Source organism: Magallana gigas, chromosome 7, assembly GCF_963853765.1.
Source record: "Magallana gigas chromosome 7, xbMagGiga1.1, whole genome shotgun sequence".
NCBI classification, from domain to species: domain Eukaryota; kingdom Metazoa; phylum Mollusca; class Bivalvia; order Ostreida; family Ostreidae; genus Magallana; species Magallana gigas.
Window position 1 is genome coordinate 4,069,472 of NC_088859.1, and position 23,370 is coordinate 4,092,841.

Here is a 23,370-nt window from a genome sequence, read left to right on the forward strand (position 1 = left end):
TGGCTATATACATTTTTCTTGTTATGTTATTTTTTTTACCGTATATGAACATTAAGATTTTAAAACAAATAAACCATTAGGTAAATTGATTCCCAGTTTCACGTTATAATTAATGCCGAGTTAATTGTGGTAAGAGTTATCTCCCTCCCGTGCCACGAATGAACATCCGGGAAATTTTATGAAAAGCAGACAGACCTAGGAGGTGAAAACACTCGTCCAAAGTAAAATCGTCTGAGTTAACTGAGGTAGTTGATAGCTTTATATGTTTGTATGGTCTCTGTTATGTCAGAAAACATGCATATCTTTAAATATAGAATATGAAGTGGCCAATATGCATTACGTCAATGCTTTTTTCTCCTAATATGTTATTGATTATTTTTTGTTTCAGAATAATAATTAGATATAGCAAAGCCTCTGAATATTGGCATTTATTTACACTGATGTGATCTGGGGAAAACCATGACCACGATTTTGAAATGATGTTTTGTACAGGGTTTAATTTCTTGGTTATCAGGTGAACTTTGAAATAAATTTCATCAGAAACTTAAGTCCATGCAATGACAGCTGACAGCCTGTCTGTGTACATGATAATTTTATTGAGCATTTCTTCATCTATAGCTTCAGAACTGTAGCTGTACAAAAGTATTAGGGTTGGAAAACCTTAAGTTAATACACTTGTCAGAAAAAAAATGCGGTATATGAGCACTTTAAGATTAGGATCAGTTTAAGATATATACTTATAGTACATTATTATAGTATTATCAATATGTACTTACTAAACTTCAGACAGTTTAGTGTCCTTTTACTTACCTCTGGATTTTGTAAATTACCCTGATCAGCCCCACAAAGTCAGTAGTATGATTTGTATATGAGTGAAATTGCAACAAATGTGATTGACTCTCAATCTGCAGTCTGCACATAAATTTTTCACAGTTGTAAATTTTCTACAAAAGAATCATTTGTGTTTAAATGTATTAGTAAAGAAGATTTTTAATCCACAAGGACTATATTTGGTATGGTCAAATATCTGCCCCCAATTTTAACCAATTTCTAAATAGTGTTGTATAAAAATCAAATCTTCATAAATCATTGTACAGAGGATGCCTATCACTTTAATCTTGATTTTAGTCATCATTGCTCATTCGCTGTTTATCTATGATGCCACCTTAATAACCAATTTCCCGCAATTTTGCAAAATGAAAATATTGTCATTATTAATTCATGTTTTGCATTCGGAAGTATAGAGCGCAGGTTTGCTCAAGTGAGTTAAGTACAATTTTAAAATATGGGGTTTTTTTCAAATAATAATACACATCATATTAAAAAAAAGATTTACTTGAGCAAGCCTGCGCTCTATGTTTCCCAGTCAAAAAACCCTCAGTGAACACCCATATTTTGCTACAAAACATCAATTTATCAAAATAAGACAATTTTCATGATGTCATTTCTACATTATGACGTCACTTTAGTGATAACCTTTTACACTGTTTTTCCAATATGATTTCAACTATCTTAAAACTACTTTATTTGTTAAGCTTTTTAAAAAACTTTAATGGGGGGGGGGGGGCAAAAAATGCATAATACAGCACAGTCCTTTGATTACTGTTTTGTGTGATGTAAAATGCAGTTTTTTAAGTGTGACAAACAGATGCACTTCAGCTTGTCAATTAAAAAAAAAATAGAGCTATAGTTTTGCACCTATTCTTTACCAAAAGGCTTTGAATCTCTAAATAAATATCCTCATCTGGATACATTTCCACTATTAGAATGCAAGCAAATTCATTATATTAATTTTTAAAACCCTTCTACGGTGCTTATCCCCAGTGTTAAGCAGATGAGAGTCATTAACTTTCCCGGGACAGGACACCAATCGCAGGTTAACTCCTAGCGTAAGCCGGTATCCAATTTCAGCTTGGAGGACTGAGACAATGATTATGTAGATAAAGTCCCTTGCCTAAGTACACAACGCACAACATCAAGTGACCACAGTGTGGTTTGAACTAGAAACCTTTTGAATACTGTACTTGCCACCAAACCATGTTAAGGTTAAGATGCAACTAGTGGCAAGTTTTTAGTTCCTCTTGGTCCATGTACATTGCTCTTTATAAATTTGAATAAGTCTCTTTTTCTCATAGTCAGTTTTAACTGGATAAAAAGAGTGCCCCTTATTTTAGCATGTTTGCATAAAATTTGAAAAATGGTGTACCTACTTGATTTTACTTGGATTTTTGTAAGGTGTAGATTACATGTTTAAAAGGGTCCTCTTATTTAATTCTTATTTAATACAACAGATGTGCTATATGATACCAACTTAACTCTGTCATTATTGCATGTCTACTGATTGCAGTCGATATTGTATTACTTTGACATGCATGCAACAGCTGAAAGTAAATGTCATAATTCAGATCTTGCAGTGGTTGAACAGAAGTGTTTTCCAGTGGGGAAAATTGCATGGCAGCATATATTTTAGCAGTAATACAACAAATATCCATGAAAAAAGCAAAAGCAGCATTTATAGAAAATTTCTTAAAACATGTAATTTGATAAAAGGAAGTACTCTTTAATATGAAGATGGATGTCGACGTGTGTTGAAAATCTTGATTTTAATTTAGCGATTGTTTTCAAATTGAAGTATACAACATTTTATGAAGAAATTATGATGCATTGTAAAATGTATTTATTTTGGAAAATTTTGATAAAGAATAACATGAATAAACACACACAAATTAAAGTCTAATGTGAACAACATCATGAAGTTTGTATCAAATTAGCAAGTGATTATTTGGTTTGAATCTTCTAAATATTTGATGGATATTTTGTCGATTTGAATCCAAGAGTAGAAATCCCTTCTCAGATAGATAACCTCTGTGGAACCCATCTACATGTTCACAAATCAGCTGCTTTATGTGTTTTGGAAAATTAGACATTGAGTTGTTGCAAATGGTCTTTTGTTTTTGTTCTTTTCCCCTGGACCCCTGATAAGTGATGATATGGGTTTAAAAAGACACTTTACATGTAAAATCCCCTGTAGGACATTAAGGAACCAATACCTACTCCACTAGCTACAAAACTTACTCAGTCATGTAAAGTTAACATGGCCACTGTCGCCTGTAGGTAAATGAGAGGCTGTGTGGGATTTTGGCTGTGATTTTTTTAATGCTTGATTTTAAGAAATGCTGGTACATCTAGAAAGAGGCTTGTGTACCATGTTCTGTGATTTGCTTCCATTATGTTCTAAGTTTCTTTGTTAGCTTCAGTTTAGTGGACATTGGAGATACATTGTACAAACAGCAAGATACCGACTGTAACTTCATACAGGGTTGTTGTCTTTATTCAGAAGTAACGATCATTCCTCAGGAAACTGGGGGTGGAAGTTCTCCTGACAGCCCGGTAATGCATACACAATCCGTCGGAACCTAATCCCCACCTAGACAGACTTGATCAATGAATCCATGACCGGGACTTGGTTACATTTCTGACATGTTTCCTTTGCTTAATAATTATATCATTGAGTGTCTCCGCAATTTAGTATGACAAAGATTATGATGATATTTATGTTCAAGGTCTTTTGGCTATATATTGCTATGATATTGAATGGTTCAAGATCCTTGGGCTATGATTTACAAATTACAATGATCATAAATAGTTCAGGGATTATGGGATGCTGCTATTTTGTGCTACAAAATTCATGTCGTGAATTATGCTAATTTTTTAGTAGCAACTCAAGGATAGCTGTGATCAAAACTTTTAGTGCTCTCTTCCAATATTAGAAATTGACTTTAGATTATTTTTCCATAATTATTTTTTTTTTTACATCTGTGACATTTACTTGATTTTGAAACTTGTGCTGATCTATCCGTACTTGATACAGTAGATACAATAGTCAGATACACACCTGAAGGACCTAGTCCTAGTTGATTTAAACTTGAAGTTGGCTTGAACACAGTCCTACATAGAGGTGGTGATTTACAACAGAACTGTCAGCAATGTCTTAACATTATCCATCTTATGGAATGATCCTTCACGTACAAAGTTATAACCCACACAAGTCGTCGTGGAGAATATAATTTTTTACCCATCAGTCATTCTGTTAGTCCTGAGATAACTTCTGGAGGAGTAGATCTGTTCATTATCCTCATTTAGATTGTTTAAGGATCCTATTCTTTTTAAGACTGTGAGATTTTTTAAAGGTCACTGGGAATATAATTCAGTATATATGAAGTACAAGGGGATTATTTTTATAAATTATTGTATTGTCAATGAAGGGTTGTTTAAAAATTTTCCAAAAGGCTAAAGTTTTTTCATTCTTCCTTCTGGATATGCTATTATTACTTTTGATTTTATATTTATGAAAGACAGAGTCCATTGTGTTATTTTGACAATAATGTAAACTGACAAAGAAGATGTATGTATTATCTGGATGAATGGCATGCTGTTGTTGATTGATATTAAAGGTGTTAATTTACCTGTGGTCACCCACTGATGGCTATTGTACACGCTGACCTATAGATGTCAGTGTTTGCACTAGCCCTGACGGATCAAATAAGCCGTTATAACCATTACCTCCCCCTAACCGCGGCAGTAGTAGAGCCAGTATAGCTGTGTGCAGAGGCTGAGAGACTCCTCCGCCATTAAACGCTCCAATAGAATGGCTTATTGATCCGTCTTCTGCTGGTGGTGCTGTAACACGGCACAAAGTTTGACCCATGAGGCAAGAAGGACTGGTTCAGGTAGGGCTACTCTCACTTAACCTTGCTGCTCTGCCATAATGACGGTAACTGTTTTAATGTCATTGGACTGTTTTAGTGTGCTATTTATATGTTGTGCAGTGAAAATAATTGGTTTAATTTTTTTTTGCTGCAGCGTCGGCAGCGTGTTAAGTGGTGTATAACTTTAGGCGAATAGGAAACAAGATTTGTCATGCTCTAAATTTGATTTCGCATCATTTTAATGGAATTAATCGAATGAATTTTGAATTTAGAGAATACATCATTCTATTCAAGTTCACATCATTACTATTCAAGTTTATTGGAAATTTCTGAAAATTACAAGGAATTGCATGATTTTATTTAATCTTGCTGGAATAGAGTTGGAATACCAGTATTACATATGATTATGAAAAACAGTTTGATGTAGATTTTTAAATTAATCCTACTGTCCAGTCTTGGGAAGTAGACTGAGCTGTGTCTTGACTTTAGATGGTATGATGTGTGTATTAAATTAGGAATTATTAGAAATGGCTTTTTGGGTGGATAGGAACACTGAGATTTTTAAATGAGTGAATTAGCCAGGACCGTAACCTCCCAGAAAGCAGTCCAACTCTCTAACCCATTTAAAGGCCAATTATTATTGGTGTGGGGGATCTCTTTAAAACGTTGAGATAGGTGGATCTTTATCATGTTTATTAAAGAAATGTTTGTATTGTATATTATACTTCTATAGAAAGGGCTGACCAAATCTACAGGAATATTGACTGTGAATTAAAAATATTAATGAGAATATTTAGCAGGAAGGTGAGAGCATGTTAAGAGAACCCCAATAGCGCATTATTAGCTCTCTCATTATTGATTAGGTAAATATTTTTTGTGATATTAGTTTACCGTTGAACTGTATTTGGAAAAGTTTACATTAAACATTTGATCTATTCATTGACAAATGAATCATGGTTCATCAATAAAACAGAAGTGTAAATAATACAAGGTTATATAGATCCAGTGAGTGTGTATAACCCCACTCAATAACGGTACTGTAAATGTATTACATTTAGGATAACTCAATGAATGTACTGTAAATGTATTACATTAAGGATGACTCAATGACTGTACTGTAAACTTATTACATATGGCATGACTCAATGACTGTACTGTAAACTCATTACATTTGGCATGACTCAATGACTGTACTGTAAACTTATTACATTTAGGATGACTCAATGGCTGTACTGTAAATGTTTTACATTTAGCATGACTCAATGACTGTACTGTAAACGTATTACATTTAGCATGACTCAATGACTGTACTGTAAATGTATTACATTTAGGATGACTCAATGACTGTTCTGTAAGCGTATTACATTTAGGATGACTCAATGGCTGTACTGTAAATGTATTACATTTAGGATGACTCAATGACTGTACTGTAAGCGTATTACATTTAGGATGACTCAATGACTGTACTATAAACTTATTACATTTGGCATGACTCTGTACTGTAAACGTATTACATTTGGCTTTAATGAGTGTGTATAAAACCCATCTAGCCACTCAATAACAGTACTGTATAATTACATTTGACCTGTATGTATTTGGTGGAAAATGATTTTTCTACAGATTAGTGTGGATTAGATTTAGCAGGAATTAGATTTAGCGCATTCCACTATGTTTGACATTTGGCAATGTATGTGATTTATCAGAAGCTGCATTCTGCCAAAAACCCTATTTAGAATACATGCCCAAATGTAAAGCGTTTACAGTATTCTGATTAAAACTCTGCTTTATTTGATAGTGCTTATTGTTGTCGCTGTTCATTTCTTAAAGTATTATTAACTGCTGTGTGGTCTTAAATGTCCTGTATAGGGTGAGGCTGAGTGAAAAATGACTCAGTCTGTCGATGAAGATACTAGTTTGGCGTTATTAGTCCCAGGGCTACCGGTTTTCACCGGAGGGGACTATAGCTTTCCTCTGTGTCCGTCTGTCTGTCCGTCTCTCTGTCCCACTTCAGTTTTACATACTTTTTTCTTTATGCATTTGAGGAATAATATGAAATTTGCTGAACAGCTTCAAAATGTCAAACTACAGATCAAGTTTACACTTTTGTAGCGTCTGGTTGACAGATTTTTGAGAAAATTAATTTTTTATATTCCAATTTTTGATGTTTGGGTTCATTATCGGGTTCGATGTGTATTGAATAAATGAGGAAAGTATGTAGTCAGTAATAATATTGTGCATTACTTGGACCATTCCTTGTATTGTTTCTAACAAACAAATAAGTTCGTTAAAATAGTGTCAAGCATTGTGTTGTAAATTTAATCGACAGGGGTTTTTGTATTACATGTACATTGTATTACAATCAGGTTCGTTATCGGGTTGGTCTGTTGATTCGGGGTACAGAAGACGGTAAGAAATGATATTTTGCATACTTCAGTCCATTGTTTTCACAAATTTCTACAAACCGGTATGGGACGTTGGTTGCTTATGCAATACTCTCAGAATGCTTGTTTTATCTTGGACATTTGAATCATCCTCTACCTCATGCACTTGCATACACCCCCTCCTAATAATAACAATTAATGGGAAGACAATCAGGATGCTGCTAGTACTTCTCCTTGTTGACCAAGGCATTTTATTATCTTCTGTACTATTATACAGAGTGGATCGACATCACACTTACACATTTGGTATATATATAGTTCTTACAAAACATGAACAACCTAAAAGAAGTGTTACCATGGAGAAAAGGCATCTGTGAGGAAGGTTCTCTAAACAACCTCAAAGTACGGACTGAGGTTGTGAAGGCATGCTGTATGAGGATAATGCACCATCAGACAGGAGCATCCTTAGTAGAGCATGATGCATTGTCAAATTAATCCACCAAATCACTCTATCATACACAATTAAGGCATACAAAGTCAGGGATTTGATGTGCTTCACTGTTAGAAGGAGACCAAGATTCCAGAGAGACACTGAATAAGGGTTGTTATGGTAACTGATCAATATATTGAGTTAATTGCCAATATTGCAGCATTTAAGTCCTGTGTTTGGTGTGTGGCTGCCTATTGATGTAGCAGCTTTTTTATCTGTAAAATTCAAGACAATGTGAGAAAGCCCAGGAATCAATGGCTGTGTTTTGAAACCATTCAACGGGCATTGATTTGTATAGGAATGTAGTGGTCTGTCGATCCATATACCCCAGACTTCTGTAGGCTAGCAATCACAGAACAGAGGCCTCGAGGGCTTGGTAATTAAAACGCAACTCCCCGAACACAGCACTGAAACTCTGTGGAGAGAATTATAGATTTCTGGGGAAATAGACCCTCAGGATGTGATGTTTGTAGACTGAGAGAAGAAGGGCCTTGAATAGACTAGATTATCCTCACCAGCTGTAGTGAAACCCAATCAGTCTACAGTATCAAGTGTACTGAGGGGGGAGCTAAAAATAGCCCTGATCCACATGGATCAGATGCTAATTCAGTATTCCTTCTGATTGTGATGTCATAATGGTCTGAAATATTTGAATGGCCAAATAGATCTTTGTAATGAGCTGTATTGAGCAACATATGTATAGGATTGTACATGCCCCACCTATATAACTTTTTCATGACGTCGACTGTCATTTTCCTTCTAGACAGGTACACGTGGTCTGTAAAAATATCAAGATTTTTTAGTAAACACTAGAAATTATTATCCACATAAAATTGGGAGAATTAAGCTCCCCTCTAAAATCTTGCTTTTATTTTTTTATATTTGATAACTATTTGGAATCATTACAAAAATTCAATACACTGAATTTTTTTTTGTTTTTGCGATTTGATACAAATTAAAGGGCAGAATCGCAAAATTAAGTACTCATGTAAAATAAGAAATCAACAGTGAATTTCATGTACACAAAACAACTAAGTTTATAGCACAGATCGAAGGATGGATGACATAAACTAAGACCTAGTACAGTGGGCCCTCATCTTTATTAGTTTGTTTATATACTGCTATTTGATATAATTATTACAATGACTATTTCTACTAATTAATATATTGTAGAAAAATGACGCCCACTCAACAATTTACTAAAAGACAGAGGTTGATATATCCTTCATTGAGAAACCCTTTTGTTGTGCTTATAGTAAACTTCTTGTTTTGAATGCCATGAGCAATACTTTGAATATACATAAATCAAAATCCTAATTTTATCAGTGATGATGATTTTCTATTGGACTAAGTAACATTTCCATCCATCATTTATTCGGTTTGTGTGGGGTTTTTTTAATTCAAGTTGTGAATTAATTTCCTTTTCAATCCATTATTGAAAGTGACAAACTAAGAACCTGATCAATGCCATGTAGGCCTGAGAGTATACCAGAGTCATTACCCCTACAGAGGGTGACCCCACAGTCCTACGTCAGTCGGTGAATGCCCACAGTTGATTGGTTATCATTGAAAGATCCTGATCAATAATCTACAAACGTAGAAAGAGAAGGGAGCCTGACATCACAGATTACCCTGGCTATTGAACCTTCCCAGCTGCCGGTGTTTTCTCGTCTATTTCTAGTCCCGAGGCTGGCCGTTTCTGTCACATCGTACCTGTTCTACCTGTGTCTTCCTCTCTCTCTCCCTCATTCTCCCTCGTATCTGGCTCTAACCTGTGAGTGATTCTAATTCTAGTCATTCAGTCTTGCGTGTGTATGTGTGTACATTTGTAGCAGTGATATTTAAACTTTGTGAATCCGATCTGTGAGAGGATCAATTCTCTTTAGTAAGTAGAGGTTTTTTTGCATGGGAATGTAACTCTGGTGTAATATAATAACTTATAAAAGGAACATTCCAATAATATTGATCCGGAGACTGTGTGAAAAGAATCTGCGCAGTGTATGGTTTGGGATGTACTGCTTTTCAGTCTATCAGAACATCAGGGGACTGTGAATGTCACAGCTGTATTGGGCATGGCTTTTGGGGGGGGGGGGGGTAGCAGAAAATACATTCAGTCACTTGAAATAGATAGTTTATTGTAATAACTAATACCACTAGCATTACAAGCAGAATGAGCTCAGTTACATACTTTCAAGGTATACCGGTATATATATTCCAAAGGAATATTTATACCAGATTTTATTTTAATGGATTTGTACAACTGGAGTGTAAGACTGAATTCATTCCATAGGAATATGAGAGTAATTCAAAAGTACCGGTATATGTCTGTAGGAAGGTTAACTGTACATGTAATACATTGTTTGGATTTATACATCAGAATTCCATTTACAGTAATTTTAAAGATGTTATATTATTATTATGCTACCAGGTAGTGTTAAGGTAACAATATAAAAAGGTGAATACGGGCCAACATCAATGTTTGATGGTTGTATGAAAGTATATCTACTAGTAGGTACATGGCACTGGTACTGAACATTTGTACTCGGGGTCAGGTGTGTGTCCATTTATGTGGTATGGGACACCTCAATATTTTGACATACTTCCTATCAAAATCAACATTGAAATCAAGTATGATTTTATGTAAATTTTGGCTCAAAAATTGTTACCTAACAGTGCAGGGCAATAGGTTAGACCGTTAACCTCGAGTCTGTAAATCTAGAGTTCGAATCCTGCTTGGCCTGTTAAAATTTTACCTTTCCAAGGATTTTTAAAACAAATTTTTAGCCAAAAATTGTAAAATATGTGAAAATTACAAAATGAAAGTTTTTTTTATTATAATGTACTTTTATGATATCCACATTAATATTGACAGATGTCCCATACCACCTCAAATAGTGTATAGTAACAATAGTATTTAGCATGTATTGCTGTGGAATTGATGGTGTCCAGGACACCTGCTGCTGTTACATGTACACTAAGCTGGCATGTAAAGTTTTATTGGAAGTTTCTTCAGAGAATTCTCCTCTGTTTTACAGATGGCGTCGGCTAACGACTCGAAATGGCAAAAGGATGCCGCAGACCAGAATTTCGACTATATGTTTAAGCTGCTGATTATCGGAAACAGCAGTGTCGGAAAAACGTCCTTCCTGTTCCGTTACGCGGACGATTCCTTTACCTCAGCCTTTGTCAGTACAGTAGGGATCGACTTCAAAGTCAAAACTGTGTTCAGACAAGACAAGAGAGTCAAACTACAAATATGGGTGAGTGTTTTATGTTAGAGGTTTGAAGTACAAAATGTGGATAACTTTTAGGATTACCGTCAAGCTACACAACATGGTTAAATCTGGAATAGTACATGTATAAATGGGTAAAGGTCAAACTACATTTAAGGGTATATGAAGTTGTTCTGGATAGGATGTAAACATGTTGATTGAGATTGGATGGAAATCAGTGTTTTGGATAGCATGTAAATTATGGTATTTGAAATGGCATTAAATGAAATCTATTGAATAATATGTAGATAGTACTAATTTGGATAACTTGCAATTTGTAGCATTTAGGAAAGTATATATAAAAAATGTTATTGACAAATGGTATATGTTTTTGAAGTAATAATTTGAGATAGAATGTTACCAATAGTCTTGGTAGGTTTGGATAGCATATGATTTATCATATTTTATCACATGTTTATCTCAATATACTATGGATATTTTTTATATAACACTGTGTGCTCTTATGCCATAATTACCCATACCAAAAAAAGTTACAAAAAAGTCATGACTTTTGAAGGCTTAAATAGTTACAAAAAAGTCATAACTAAGTCATGCAACTTTGGAACCACTACTTCTAATCGGTTCCAAAGTTGCATCATTTAGTTATGACTTTTTTGTAACTCTGTAATTAGGTACAAAAAAGTCATGACTAAAATATAACTATCAACAATTTATTTCATAAAAGAAATCAAGATCAGGCACAAAATAGTTATAAAAAAGTTACAAAATAGTTATGTTTTTAAATAAGAACAAATACAGGTATACTTAAGTTATACATTTAGGCACATATTAGTTATATTTTTAGGTACATCAGAGTTATACAATGAGTTACATTATAGTTATAGATATAGGCACATTTGAGTTACATTTTAAGGTACATTAGAGTTATACTTTGAGTTACATTATAGTTATAGATTTAGGCACATTTGAGTTACATTTTAAGGTACATTAGAGTTATACTTTGAGTTACATTATAGTTATAGATTTAGGCACATTTGAGTTACATTTTAAGGTACATTAGAGTTATACTTTGAGTTACATTATAGTTACAGATATAGGCACATTTGAGTTACATTTTAAGGTACATTAGAGTTATACAATGAGTTATATTATAGTTATAGATTTAGGCACATTTGAGTTACATTTTAAGGTACATTAGAGTTATACTTTGAGTTACATTATAGTTATAGATTTAGGCACATTTGAGTCACATTTTAGGTACATCAGAGTTATACTTTGAGTTACATTATAGTTACAGATTTAGATACATTTAAGGTAAACTAAAAATACCATTATACTACATCTATAGGTAAAAAATGCATTATTTCAGGTATAAATAGGGTATCACTTTCATTTTAGCATTGAAGTTCTTCATTTACATATTATAATCTTATAATTATTGCAAATTGATTAATTTTTTATGAAAAATAAAGATTTTTAGATAAGAATTAATAGCCATCAAAATATAATTCTTATTAGATAATCATATGACACATAATTGTAACATCTTTTAGCATTGTAACACTAATAATTCAGCATCATGATGTATATGCTAACATGAAAACCTTTTTTCTGAATTGATTTTACCGATAAACTTATTTTCTTTTTCATTACATAGCAGCACAATGAAATGACAGGCACATAGCATTGTTTTTGAAGGGGGGGGGGCCAGATTCATCCAAAAATCTTAAAAAGCAAAAAGAAAAATGACAAAAAAGGACAACTTCTCAAAATAATTAAAATCCTAATCTCTGTGGGTGTGGGTTGTAGCATAGTGTTTTCATAACTTAGATTTCATGAAAATCCTACTCCGTGTTGTTTGGTGGTTGGGGGGGGGGGGGCGTTCCCCTCTTATGCTTTTTGTAATTTTGTAACGTGGTCACAAAAAGTGTGTGGGGGGGGGGGGGGGGGATACATATTTATTCACTTTTTTATATGTAAATTTAAATCCCCCCATACTTCATACCTGATTGTCTTGTACATTACAACTGATATAATTTATAATTTTAGTTATTCAATAGTGTGGTTACTAGGGAGATTATTATGAAAAACAAAATACCAGGTTTAAGAATTAAAAACAACTGAAAAATAGTGGTTTATGAAAGAAATCCCTTTGAACATTTGTTTGGTTTTAGATAAAATGAAACATAATTTTATCAAATTCTTAAATTTAAATATATTTAAGTGCTGACAGTTCTATATATCATTTCACCAAGACTGAAAAAAATCTACCATCAATGAATAAAATTCCAGCTAGGTTCATTCGTTAATCATGGTAGTTAACATGGCTTTGTCTACTATACATCATGTATAAATTATAAATATTCAGTTTGTGAAAGAAAAACTACAAAATACAAAACTAGTGTGATTGATATATGAATTAAAAAAAAAATATGGCATAAGATAAGTCATTGTTCCCAGCTCTGGTCCTAAATTGGTGCTAAAGTTTGTGGGATAATCTATGGATAAGTTGGGTGTTGGTTGTTCTGAATAGTGCATGCACAAAAATCACACATCATCACACATGGACTGAGCATATTATTATATATTGAATAATATTCAATGAATATGCCCTGGTGTTGCTGGTAGAAATGAGTCCAGAGATTTTTTCCAGGGATGGAGGTGGTATCAGTAGATCAAGGCAGGTGATGACAAGAAGTTAACAGGATGTGTAGTCAAGTTGCTGCATATGCCATTGCATGTCTTTCTTGTCTTCTTTGTAAATTGGACAGTCTGTAATTATGTAAAAAATATATTTCGCTTTAAAGATCATTAAGTTCTGAATTTTTTAATTTGTGTAAAACAAAATGATTTAATTACTTTAGTTAAACTGATAGCTGCATGAGCAGTGCTTCACCTTTATTATATTGATGTATATTTATAATCTTGTCAGTATAAATAGTTTACATACAAAAATAGAAAACAGTCTTGAGACATTGAACACTAACACTTATCACACTATGCCCAGAAAGTTCCGCCATTTTGTTTGTTGTCATCTTGGGCAATTTAAATTTACTGGTGAAAATCCCTGTGTTACAGTTGATTTACTAAAATATTTATATCAGCTGATAGCAATCCAATAAAATAATCTTGTTCCTATAGTTATATATTCTGTAAATTATGAAAATCTTACCATGGTATTCCTCACAATGATTTCCTCCAGCAAATCTGGGCAGCCATCATTTAAAAATACGAACATATATCCAAGCCCATCGCTCAGGACTTTCTCTGTATATAATTATCATTGATGCAGATCATTCTTAACATGGAAATCTAACTAAACTTTACACAAAAACTCTGATAATCCAGGAATGAAGACCCTCAGTGTTGTTGTCCTTCTTCATGTTTAAAATGAGTGAAAATGAAATCAACCAATCAAATTCCGCTATTGATCAAGTTTGAAATCTGACCAATCATATCACAGCTACCAAGTAGAGTGAAAAATACTTTTAAAAACTATATTCAGTAAATACAGGATGAATTTACTAGTGTTACATTGTGTAAAAAACCTATTTAATTAAATAAAGGATATTATTTCATTGATCTTACAGTATTTTATAAAATATTAGTACTAATAATAATACGAAACTATCACTATAGGTCGCCATTTTGAATCATGGTGGATTCAAAAACAAGCGGGAATATATATAATTTCTCTATTTATATCATATGCTTTGCACCAAAAACAAACATTATGATAACTCAAAAGACAAACTAATTACCCAAGTAAATTTAGTTTTATCTATAAAGATTGAATCAACCCAGCCCATCACATTTACTGAGAGGAAATGCATATATCAGTTTTTTTCTTCAATTGAATGTTTATCATGTTTATTAACTGTTCTTAAAATGAAGAAGCAAGCATTTAATCAAGTCCATTGTTTAATTGCATAATAGTAAAAGAGCTTGCTGGACTTTACGCATGATTAAATAGAGACAATCACACAGGTGTGAATGAAGGCTTACACAGCCTGAGGGCTTGGTGGGGTATATACACATCTGATATCACACCTGTCTTTCTATAAGGTCTGCAATTAACTTCACTGATAACTGAACAAATATGAATGGACATACACTTTTCTCAGAGTGTACTAGCTGTTAAAGAATTAGCTGAAAATTATCAGAAACACAATAGCTAGTTTTTGTTGCTGTAATGTGAATTATAAGTGAAGAGGGGATGAAAAACACAAACTTGCAGGAAACTTCAATAGTTTTTAAAATGAAGTTATTATTAAAGAAGGGTATTAATAATAGCATTGAAATTCAGGCAGTAAAATTTATAATTACCCAGGGTCAGACAGTGTGAGAGTGTGTCAGACAGACTCACTGTGTGTGCATATATGCATGTTGGGTTTTTTTTTAATCTATAATATACTTATGTACAAAAAGAGTTTAAGTCTGTTGTATTTAAAGTGAAACAAACATTTAAAAATGACAAAGTCCAAATTAGTTACAAACGAGTTATACTGAAAAATTCTAAGTCTGAATAAGGCACAGTTTAGTTATACTAAGAAATGACAAAGTCCAAATAGGTACAAAAAAGTTATAGTGAAAATTTTCTAAGTGTGATATAGGTACATTTCAGTTATACTTTAAAATGACTAAGTTCAAATTAGGCACAGAAAAGTTATAGTGAAAATTGTCTAAGTGTGATATAGGTACATTTTAGTTATACTTCAAAACGACAAAGACAAATATAGTTACAAATCAGTCATAACTTTTTTGTACCTCAAATTTGAGGCACTAAAAAGTTACCAGTTTAGTTACAAAATAGTTATGACTCTGTATAACTTTTTTTGGTATGGGTAAACATTATGCATCTTCAGGTGATGATTGTTTTAGAATGAAAAAGTAACGGAATATTTCAGTTGAAAAATGTAGAGTTATAAATGTGAAGTACATGTATTTAATGCTGTTTCATTTATTTTTTATGAATTCATAAACATTGGTTCAAAATTGAAATGTTTGTTTCTTAAACTTCAAGGAACTTTTTTCCATGCATAAAGTTGTTAGCGTCTTGAAGGAAATGTGTTGTGCGGCTCACGGTTATTATTTTTACAGAAAAGATTGTGGTTTAAGAAAAGACGTGGTAAAACATATGTATTAAAAAGAATCTCTCATGAATTGCAATGGTATGATTTTTATTCAACAAGTTTTGTGTTTTCTATCCCTGAGTCTTTAGGGAATAGAAAACAAACAACATCGTTGGATAAAAATCATATTCTATTGCAAATCATGAGTGATCTTTTATTTAAGTAGCATATATGAATGATATTTGAGATCCAGAACAAAATTTTCAATATATTATGCAGATAATAGCTAGTTTTTGGTACAAATTGAGATTGCATAAAGATATATATGTAATGGCATTTGGATGTTCTCACTCTTTGATATAATAGACGATTCACTCCCCAGGAAATGTGGAAGACTTGTTGATTGATTAGCAAGCTATAAAAGAGATTATTTATTGAGGCTTGCTATATAACTTCTGAAAAAAGCAGTTTTAGCACTGACATTTTGTATCATTAAAATCTCTTTCATAACCAAATTCTATCAAGTTTATGTTGTAATAAAAAGAAGAGAATTTCATATTGCTTTATTAGGTTTCCTTTGTGATATTCCCACGCAATCCCTGTATAACTCAAATGACTTTGTCACATTACTGGGTACAGCTCGGCTTACACAAAGTGGTTTATTGAATCTTGGTACACAATGTACTACATATCCCAAAATCAAATATATTTTTTGATTGGACAATTAGTATACAACCTTAGAATAGATGGAACATTGAAAAAATGGTACATGTATTATGTGTAGATTTGATCGTGTTAAAATGGAAAATTAAGATATAAACCCTGTAACCAAAGGATAGCCATGTAAGATGTAAAGTAATTGTAGATAAAAAAAAAAAAAAAAAAATTAAAGTTATAATTGTCCTATCCTGTTTGTTGACAATCAGCTTTATAGGATAGACAATGTAAATGGAGGATTAACAAGATGAGGTTAAATCTTGAGAAGAACGTGAAGTGATTAATCAGTCAGTGATCAATTATTTAGCAGTTAACAGTGCACGGAATCCACGTATAGCTCTTGTTTTACAAACAACCCAATCAGAATGCTTCCTCATCACCATGGTTACTGGTCATGTGATAGGATCATTAAGGAAACATATTCCGTGTGATGCCAACAGAACTGTTTTATCTGGAGGGCTTTAGGTGCTTCCATCTTGTCACTGACTTGAGGTCTATTTCCACATTTGTCACATCGTAGGTCCGGTGGAAGACAGTCGGTGGTTTACTTTGAAGTGAAATCTGCAGCTGACATTTATGTTGTGTGGGAGTGATAGACGAAAGTTTCCATTTTAAGATACTAGATTCTATTTCCATGAACATGTATTAGTATTAAGTATAGAGAAAAATGTCTGTAATTGGACAAGGTGCACAAACTTTTCTTCCAAACAACCCACACACTGTAATACTCTTTGTATGTTTATCTATTGGGTATCAACAAATTCTGTAAGGAAATCTTTGTGAATAGAATAGGGGACAAAGAAGTGATATATTTCTATTTATTAAGGTTGAGCGTTGTTGGCGATCAGAGTTGTTGATTGTTGTGTATTTCTGTTACAGGACACAGCGGGACAGGAGAGGTACAGAACAATCACTACAGCGTACTACCGCGGTGCTATGGGCTTCATCCTGATGTACGACGTCACAAACGAGGAGTCCTTCAACGCTGTAATGGACTGGTCAGTATCTCAGCCAAGTCTGTGTTGATTGATCTAGGAGTCAGACTTTTCAAATGTTATCTAATGCAGGAATCAAGTGTGGTGTCTGGATAAAGGTCATTTGCAAAAGCTCAACAGCACATTGAGGAAAACCTCCCAAGCTGTTGCTCTGTCACACAACACACTGTTGCGCTACCACAACTTAATTCACATTAAAATGATTACCGGTATAAACAACACACCATCACACAACACGCTATTGCCCTATCACATTCAATCAAAATCACAACAGCGACGGTGAGTGATGTGTTTTTGTATTTGCTTGATGGTGTGTTGTGTGATGAAACTTGATCCTGAGGCACTGCTGGGTTTTTGCAAAGGTTTTATTTGGGCACCTTAGTTAAGGAATTTTCAATGAAATCAACATAGTGACTATCTGTCAAATTCTTTATTTCTTTAATTCCAAACAAATTGTCAATGTAATATAGCTCTGATTTTGTCAAAATGCCAATAATCATTACATGTACTACTCCATCCTACTGACTTTCAGTGCTGAGTACTGAACAGCATGTACTGGTACTAGCCCCAGCGCATGTACTGGTACTAGCCCCAGCTTGTTGGTGTAACAAATAATCAGCCACCTTGTTACACAGTACCTGTGCAGCTGATACCTGGGAATCTTGTATGCTTATAACCCCATTAATTAATACCTGTCATACTGATGTACAGTCAATAGACAACAAAGCTCAGTACATAATAGTGCATGATATAACACTGGCATCAAACAACTGATCCCTGTGATTAAGCCTGTTACTAATTAGTTTGTAATTAGCATGTAGTCAGTTAGTTGGATTGTACATCTGTCAGGTGAACACGGGTCTCACCTGTCACCTGTAATCACCTGTCAGCTCTACAGCTGTCAGTGACAGCAGTGGTAGCTCTAGCATCTGATACCCGGTAACACAACTCTCGTAACCAAAACATACACTCTGACTCAATCATTTTAACTGTAATTTTCATTTTTCTTTAATGCAATTTCTCTCTTCCGTTTTATTTTGTGTTTTTTTTTTGTTGTGTGGCATGATCCCACTTTTATATACATGTAGGTGCACTCAAATCAAGACTCATGCTTGGAGCAATTGTTGTGTATGTCTGGTGGGTAACAAATGTGATATGGAGGCATCTCGTGAGGTCTCCACTCGACAGGGCCAGGAGCTGGCCTCTGAACTAGGTAACACTCTTACCCTGACACACACACACAGACAGACACACACACGTATATCATACAGAGAGCTTTCCTATATTCAGTGGTGCGGGATCCCATGTAATCAGAGCACAGCTTCAGCTTGCTTATAATCAACTCTTGAAGATGGCAAAACCTATGGAAATAGTCCTAAGATTGTGTAATAAATTTTTGGTATAATAAAGTTTAGCTATTTCCATAGGTCTTGTCAAAATGAAAATCAGAAACAACTGTGACTTCTTTCATGGTTGCTTTTAGATTTAGTCATTACTTGTTACATGTTATTACTTCACTGGAACGTAATATCAAGACGGACAGAAAGAACCGGTCGTTTGTTCTAGAGAAATGCACATCCTTTCAATCCATCATAATATCATGCATTATCAAAGCAGTGCCCACTTCTCTCTCGGAGATCAATTGTCTGTGTCTTGATAGCTTCCGTGAAGTAATAACTGTGCTAATAGCTGGGGAAGGTCTTTGATTGTAGCCTGTGAACTTATTAGACGAAGGGCTGAAAGGTGAAAGGTCAAGGTTTTCAGTTGTAATGGACCCTAGTTAGCAGAGGTGACATGACTTGGGCTTTGCTTTTTCAGGTGCACACAGATAAAGACATATTCCTGGGACAATGCCCAGGTAGTGCTGGTGGGCAATAAGTGTGACCTTGAGGATGAGAGGGTCGTTTCCACGGAGAGGGGCAAGCAGTTAGCTGATCAGATAGGTACAGGATCAGTGTTGTCATCTGGCTAGGTGGTGGACCAGAAAATCCATCCATGTCACACTGAGTTCAGACACTACCATAATCATTCAAACTTAACATCATCAATAAGGCATTGTCTGGGCTAAAAGTTTTAACTGACTTTAAACTTAATTCAAATTTGTCAAATTTGTACAAGACAATTACAGTCTAACAAGAAATAATTTGATAGCTATTTCAGAACTAAAATTTTTAGGGCATTGACTTTTCTTTATGATAAAATTTTACAGACTGAGGTATAAAAATTTTGAAGGCTGAAAAATATGCATATGATGCCATGTTTCTAAATAGTGATGCAGTCCCACATCTAAATCAACATACAATTAAAATTTTTAAAATATAGAGTGCTGAAATGGTCCCTTATTTGAATTTTATATGTAGTACATGTATTTTCATTGAGGAAGAATTCTTAATGTTTATTAACAGTCCCATAAATGTATGAAGGATACTGTTTCCAGTACAAGTTGCAGAAAAGTGGTTTTATTTATGAGTATACACATGCATAAATAAAAATTTACAAAATTTGGAAAGTGACTGCTGTGACAGTCCCCTCTCAAGTTAAGACGTACAGAACTAAGATTTTGAGTGCTGATACAGCCCCTGTCCCAGGCACTCAGAATTGCAGATACAATCCCTCCTGTAATAAGTTCTATTGATTTTCCTTCTGCACAGCTTCAATCAATAGCCCATCAAACCCTACAGTAATGCAAAGACATGTCAGCAACCGTCAGGGAATCTAGTTATTATGTAAAGCAAAGGCTACTGCCTTTTTATGTATAGGAGAATAAACTGGATTGGTCTTGGCGAACAGGGTGTGATATGTTAATTTTGATGAATGCAGGCTTCACTTTCAGTGGTGAAATTGTTGTTAGGTTTGGCAATTATCTTAGCTAAGGGAATCAAAAGACAAGAAATCAAGTTAGCAAATCCTTTGAGTCCTCATCTTCTGAAAAACTATTTCATTTTAACTGCAATATTTGGAACAATTATGATCATCATTATCAGAAACCATAGAATATTTCTATGCTTGTTATGTAAATGATTTTGTTAATATTAGTTCAATGACCAGAAATTATCGTCACAAATGCTAATTGAAACTTAATGTTGATAAAACATCTGATCTCGTTCATTATAGTTTGATGACCAGAAAAAATCATCACATACGCTAATTGAAACTTAATTTTGATAAAAATATCTGATCTTATTCTTTTTAAATTCTTTCCTTCTGCAAAAAATCCCTGCCATGGAAACACTGTTACTCTTGATAAGTTTTGAGGGATCCTCAGAAGCCATGATGATACACAAGGAGTCTGGTTTAATTTGTTGATGAAGAGTTACCGTATTTCTAAGTTCTCTGAGAGGCATTTAGACCATTAGCTTTACATCAAGGGGTCCCGCAATCAATAGAGGCTGCTATCCTGGCTTGCAGCCTCTGTGCTGACTCTTCTATTGCTAACCATTATCTCTGTAGTCCATTTCAGATCATGTATAATTCTATTTTATAGTGTTTTCTTATAACTGGGAGTGTATAAACACTTCTTGTAGAAAATCAATATCATCAAAAGAAATGCTTAAATCTTGTACATGTATTAATAGTTAAAACAAATAGAAATACATTATATAATTGTTAAAGCAATAAGATCATGAAATAAGTTCAATACAGTAAAACAACATAATAAAGAAGATGTTACTATTAATTATCTACCGGTATGTGTTTTCTCTCCTTAACCCTCTAAAGTACGAGGTTGCTAACATTTTGCCCATTGATTTTTTTGTAGGTTTAGAGTTTTTTGAGACTTCCGCCAAGGAGAACATCAATGTGAAAGCTGTGTTTGAGCGCCTAGTGGATATCATCTGCGATAAAATGTCAGAGAGTCTAGACCAAGACCCGTCACTGGTCAACAGTCAGACGAAAGGAACACGGCTGACGGAGAATACTGCCCCAGAGGGTGGTAGCTGCCAGTGCTGAACGCCGCATGCCACGTAACTCTGTCGCGGTGTCCCGAGCTCCAAATACTTGACAACCATCATTAAAATTTACGCTGAAAAAATTCATTCACTGTATAAGAACTCTTGTATGAACGGCATAGTGCAATGGATGGAATGAGAATGATATGCAATATATTGTAGTATTAAGGAGTCGTTGTTTAATTTAGGGTAGTCTCTTGTCTGTCATAATCTCCTTACTGTGTGTATTTCTAGGAAGCACATGACTCAGTAATCAAAGTATGTTATTCATCTGGTGTTATTATTGCACAATATTCTGGCGATGACATATTACCTGGTGTTATAATGTTTTGTTTGGTTGAAGTTTAGAGGGTTTATCATGTTAATCAATCACCCCTTATAGAGATTACACTGTACGCAATGTTAATGGTTGATTTGATGAGTTTTGTATTCTGTATGTCGCCGCATGCTACTAGATTTTATCCCTCAAGAATTCTTTTGAATATGAAACAAGTGTGTGTCAGAGAAATCTCCATCTTGAATGTTAAAACTCTTATAATCTTCATTTTTAGAGGGCTTTTTTTTGGTTAAATTTGATTGTTTTATTATTTATATAGATATTCTACAGTATTTTCTTATTTTCAACTGGCATTCCTTGACGTTATTGTCAAAATTGGAATTGGTGACCTCTCCACTGATAGCAAAGCTTTATACATAATTATTATCATGTTCAAAGAAATCCTGATTGGTTATTGCCAACCAATGAAATCCATTCCCATGCTGTGTTTTGGTCCAGGCAGCCATGGACTGGCCTGTGATATTTAAGTGGACATCATTCTCCTACAGAAATCCTGTGTATTTAAACCTTTGGTTGTGGTCTATTTACATTACGTGTGTATTTTGTTTATACTTACTGTTGTTTATATTTTTGTTGATACAATTATTATTTTTTACTTTATACATGCATGTCAATGTTAAACATGTAAATACTTACATTTATATATACATTCCAAAGTTTAACTTCAATTTGACTGTGAACATGGACTTGGTTGTGATTTTTTTCTGCTCTGATTCTCTCCCTCTTACCATACTGTCAAGTTTATTGACAATCTTTTGAAACGTTATTAACAGACAAGAATCTCTCCCTCTAAATTCTTTGTTGAGGAGATACTAGCATGGTTGTACTACGCAGAATCTATGAATGTCCTTGCAGTGAATGCAGTTCATTGTGTGCCCATGGTATTATCTGTTCCCCTTTTATCATATAAGATGTTCACACTGCATTGGATGAACAAATGAGAATGCTGCATGTTCTTATGATTTACTCATGTACATACTTTAATTTTTTTTAGTGCTTTTTCTGGAATAAATACAATTTGACCTTAATTACATTTACTGATGAAATCTGACATAGTTTAAAAACTTGATCTGATGTTAAACTCGCTATTGTACATTTCTTTCTGTCGTTGACGTGGAATGAAGCCTGTTGTCATGGTGACATATGTAAGAGGATGTTCCGCTCTGTAGAATCTCAGCACTCTAGCTCCCTAGCCTCTTGTGTCTGTCTGTCTGTGTGAGCAGACTAGATCTTGTTAATCATTAGAAACTGACCAATAAACAGTTAACAGTCCTGCACTGACTTGTTATTCTTCTTTCAGAAAGAGGTACACGTACAATTTTGTAATTTTTGTGGGGTTCACATTTTTTGTTAATTGTCCATTTTCTCAGGTACATGAGGACGTGATTTCATTGATGTACCAGTACTTGTATAATTAATAAATATTGTGTAGATGTACAGTTGGTATCAATATCAATGACAATTGATTCACCACAAGCTGTTATATTGT

The 23,370-nt window shown here is 34.0% G+C and overlaps 1 protein-coding gene and 1 long non-coding RNA gene across 7 annotated transcripts; one reads left to right on the forward strand and one right to left on the reverse strand.

The window, feature by feature from the left end:
- Positions 1-86: 86 nt before the first annotated feature.
- Positions 87-23,153, forward strand: LOC105318488 (ras-related protein Rab-3). 6 transcript variants are annotated; one of them, XM_034455556.2, is made up of 5 exons: positions 87-245; positions 10,616-10,840; positions 17,482-17,600; positions 19,416-19,540; positions 21,355-23,153. In XM_034455556.2, the coding sequence occupies exons 2-5, from the start codon at positions 10,616-10,618 to the stop codon at positions 21,543-21,545; spliced, it is 660 nt and encodes a 219-aa protein (XP_034311447.1). In that variant the 5' UTR covers positions 87-245; the 3' UTR covers positions 21,546-23,153. The 6 variants fall into 6 exon arrangements, with proteins under 6 accessions (XP_034311447.1, XP_011413951.1, XP_011413950.1 ...); XM_011415649.4 differs by lacking the exons at positions 87-245; positions 19,416-19,540 and adding exons at positions 4,571-4,730; positions 18,686-18,810; XM_011415648.4 differs by lacking the exon at positions 87-245 and adding an exon at positions 4,574-4,730.
- Positions 11,508-15,659, reverse strand: LOC109619209 (uncharacterized). Its single transcript, XR_010707900.1, has 2 exons — positions 13,986-15,659; positions 11,508-13,585 (listed from the first exon to the last, which is right to left on the reverse strand). It is a non-coding gene; the product is annotated as an uncharacterized lncRNA (long non-coding RNA).
- Positions 23,154-23,370: the final 217 nt, after the last annotated feature.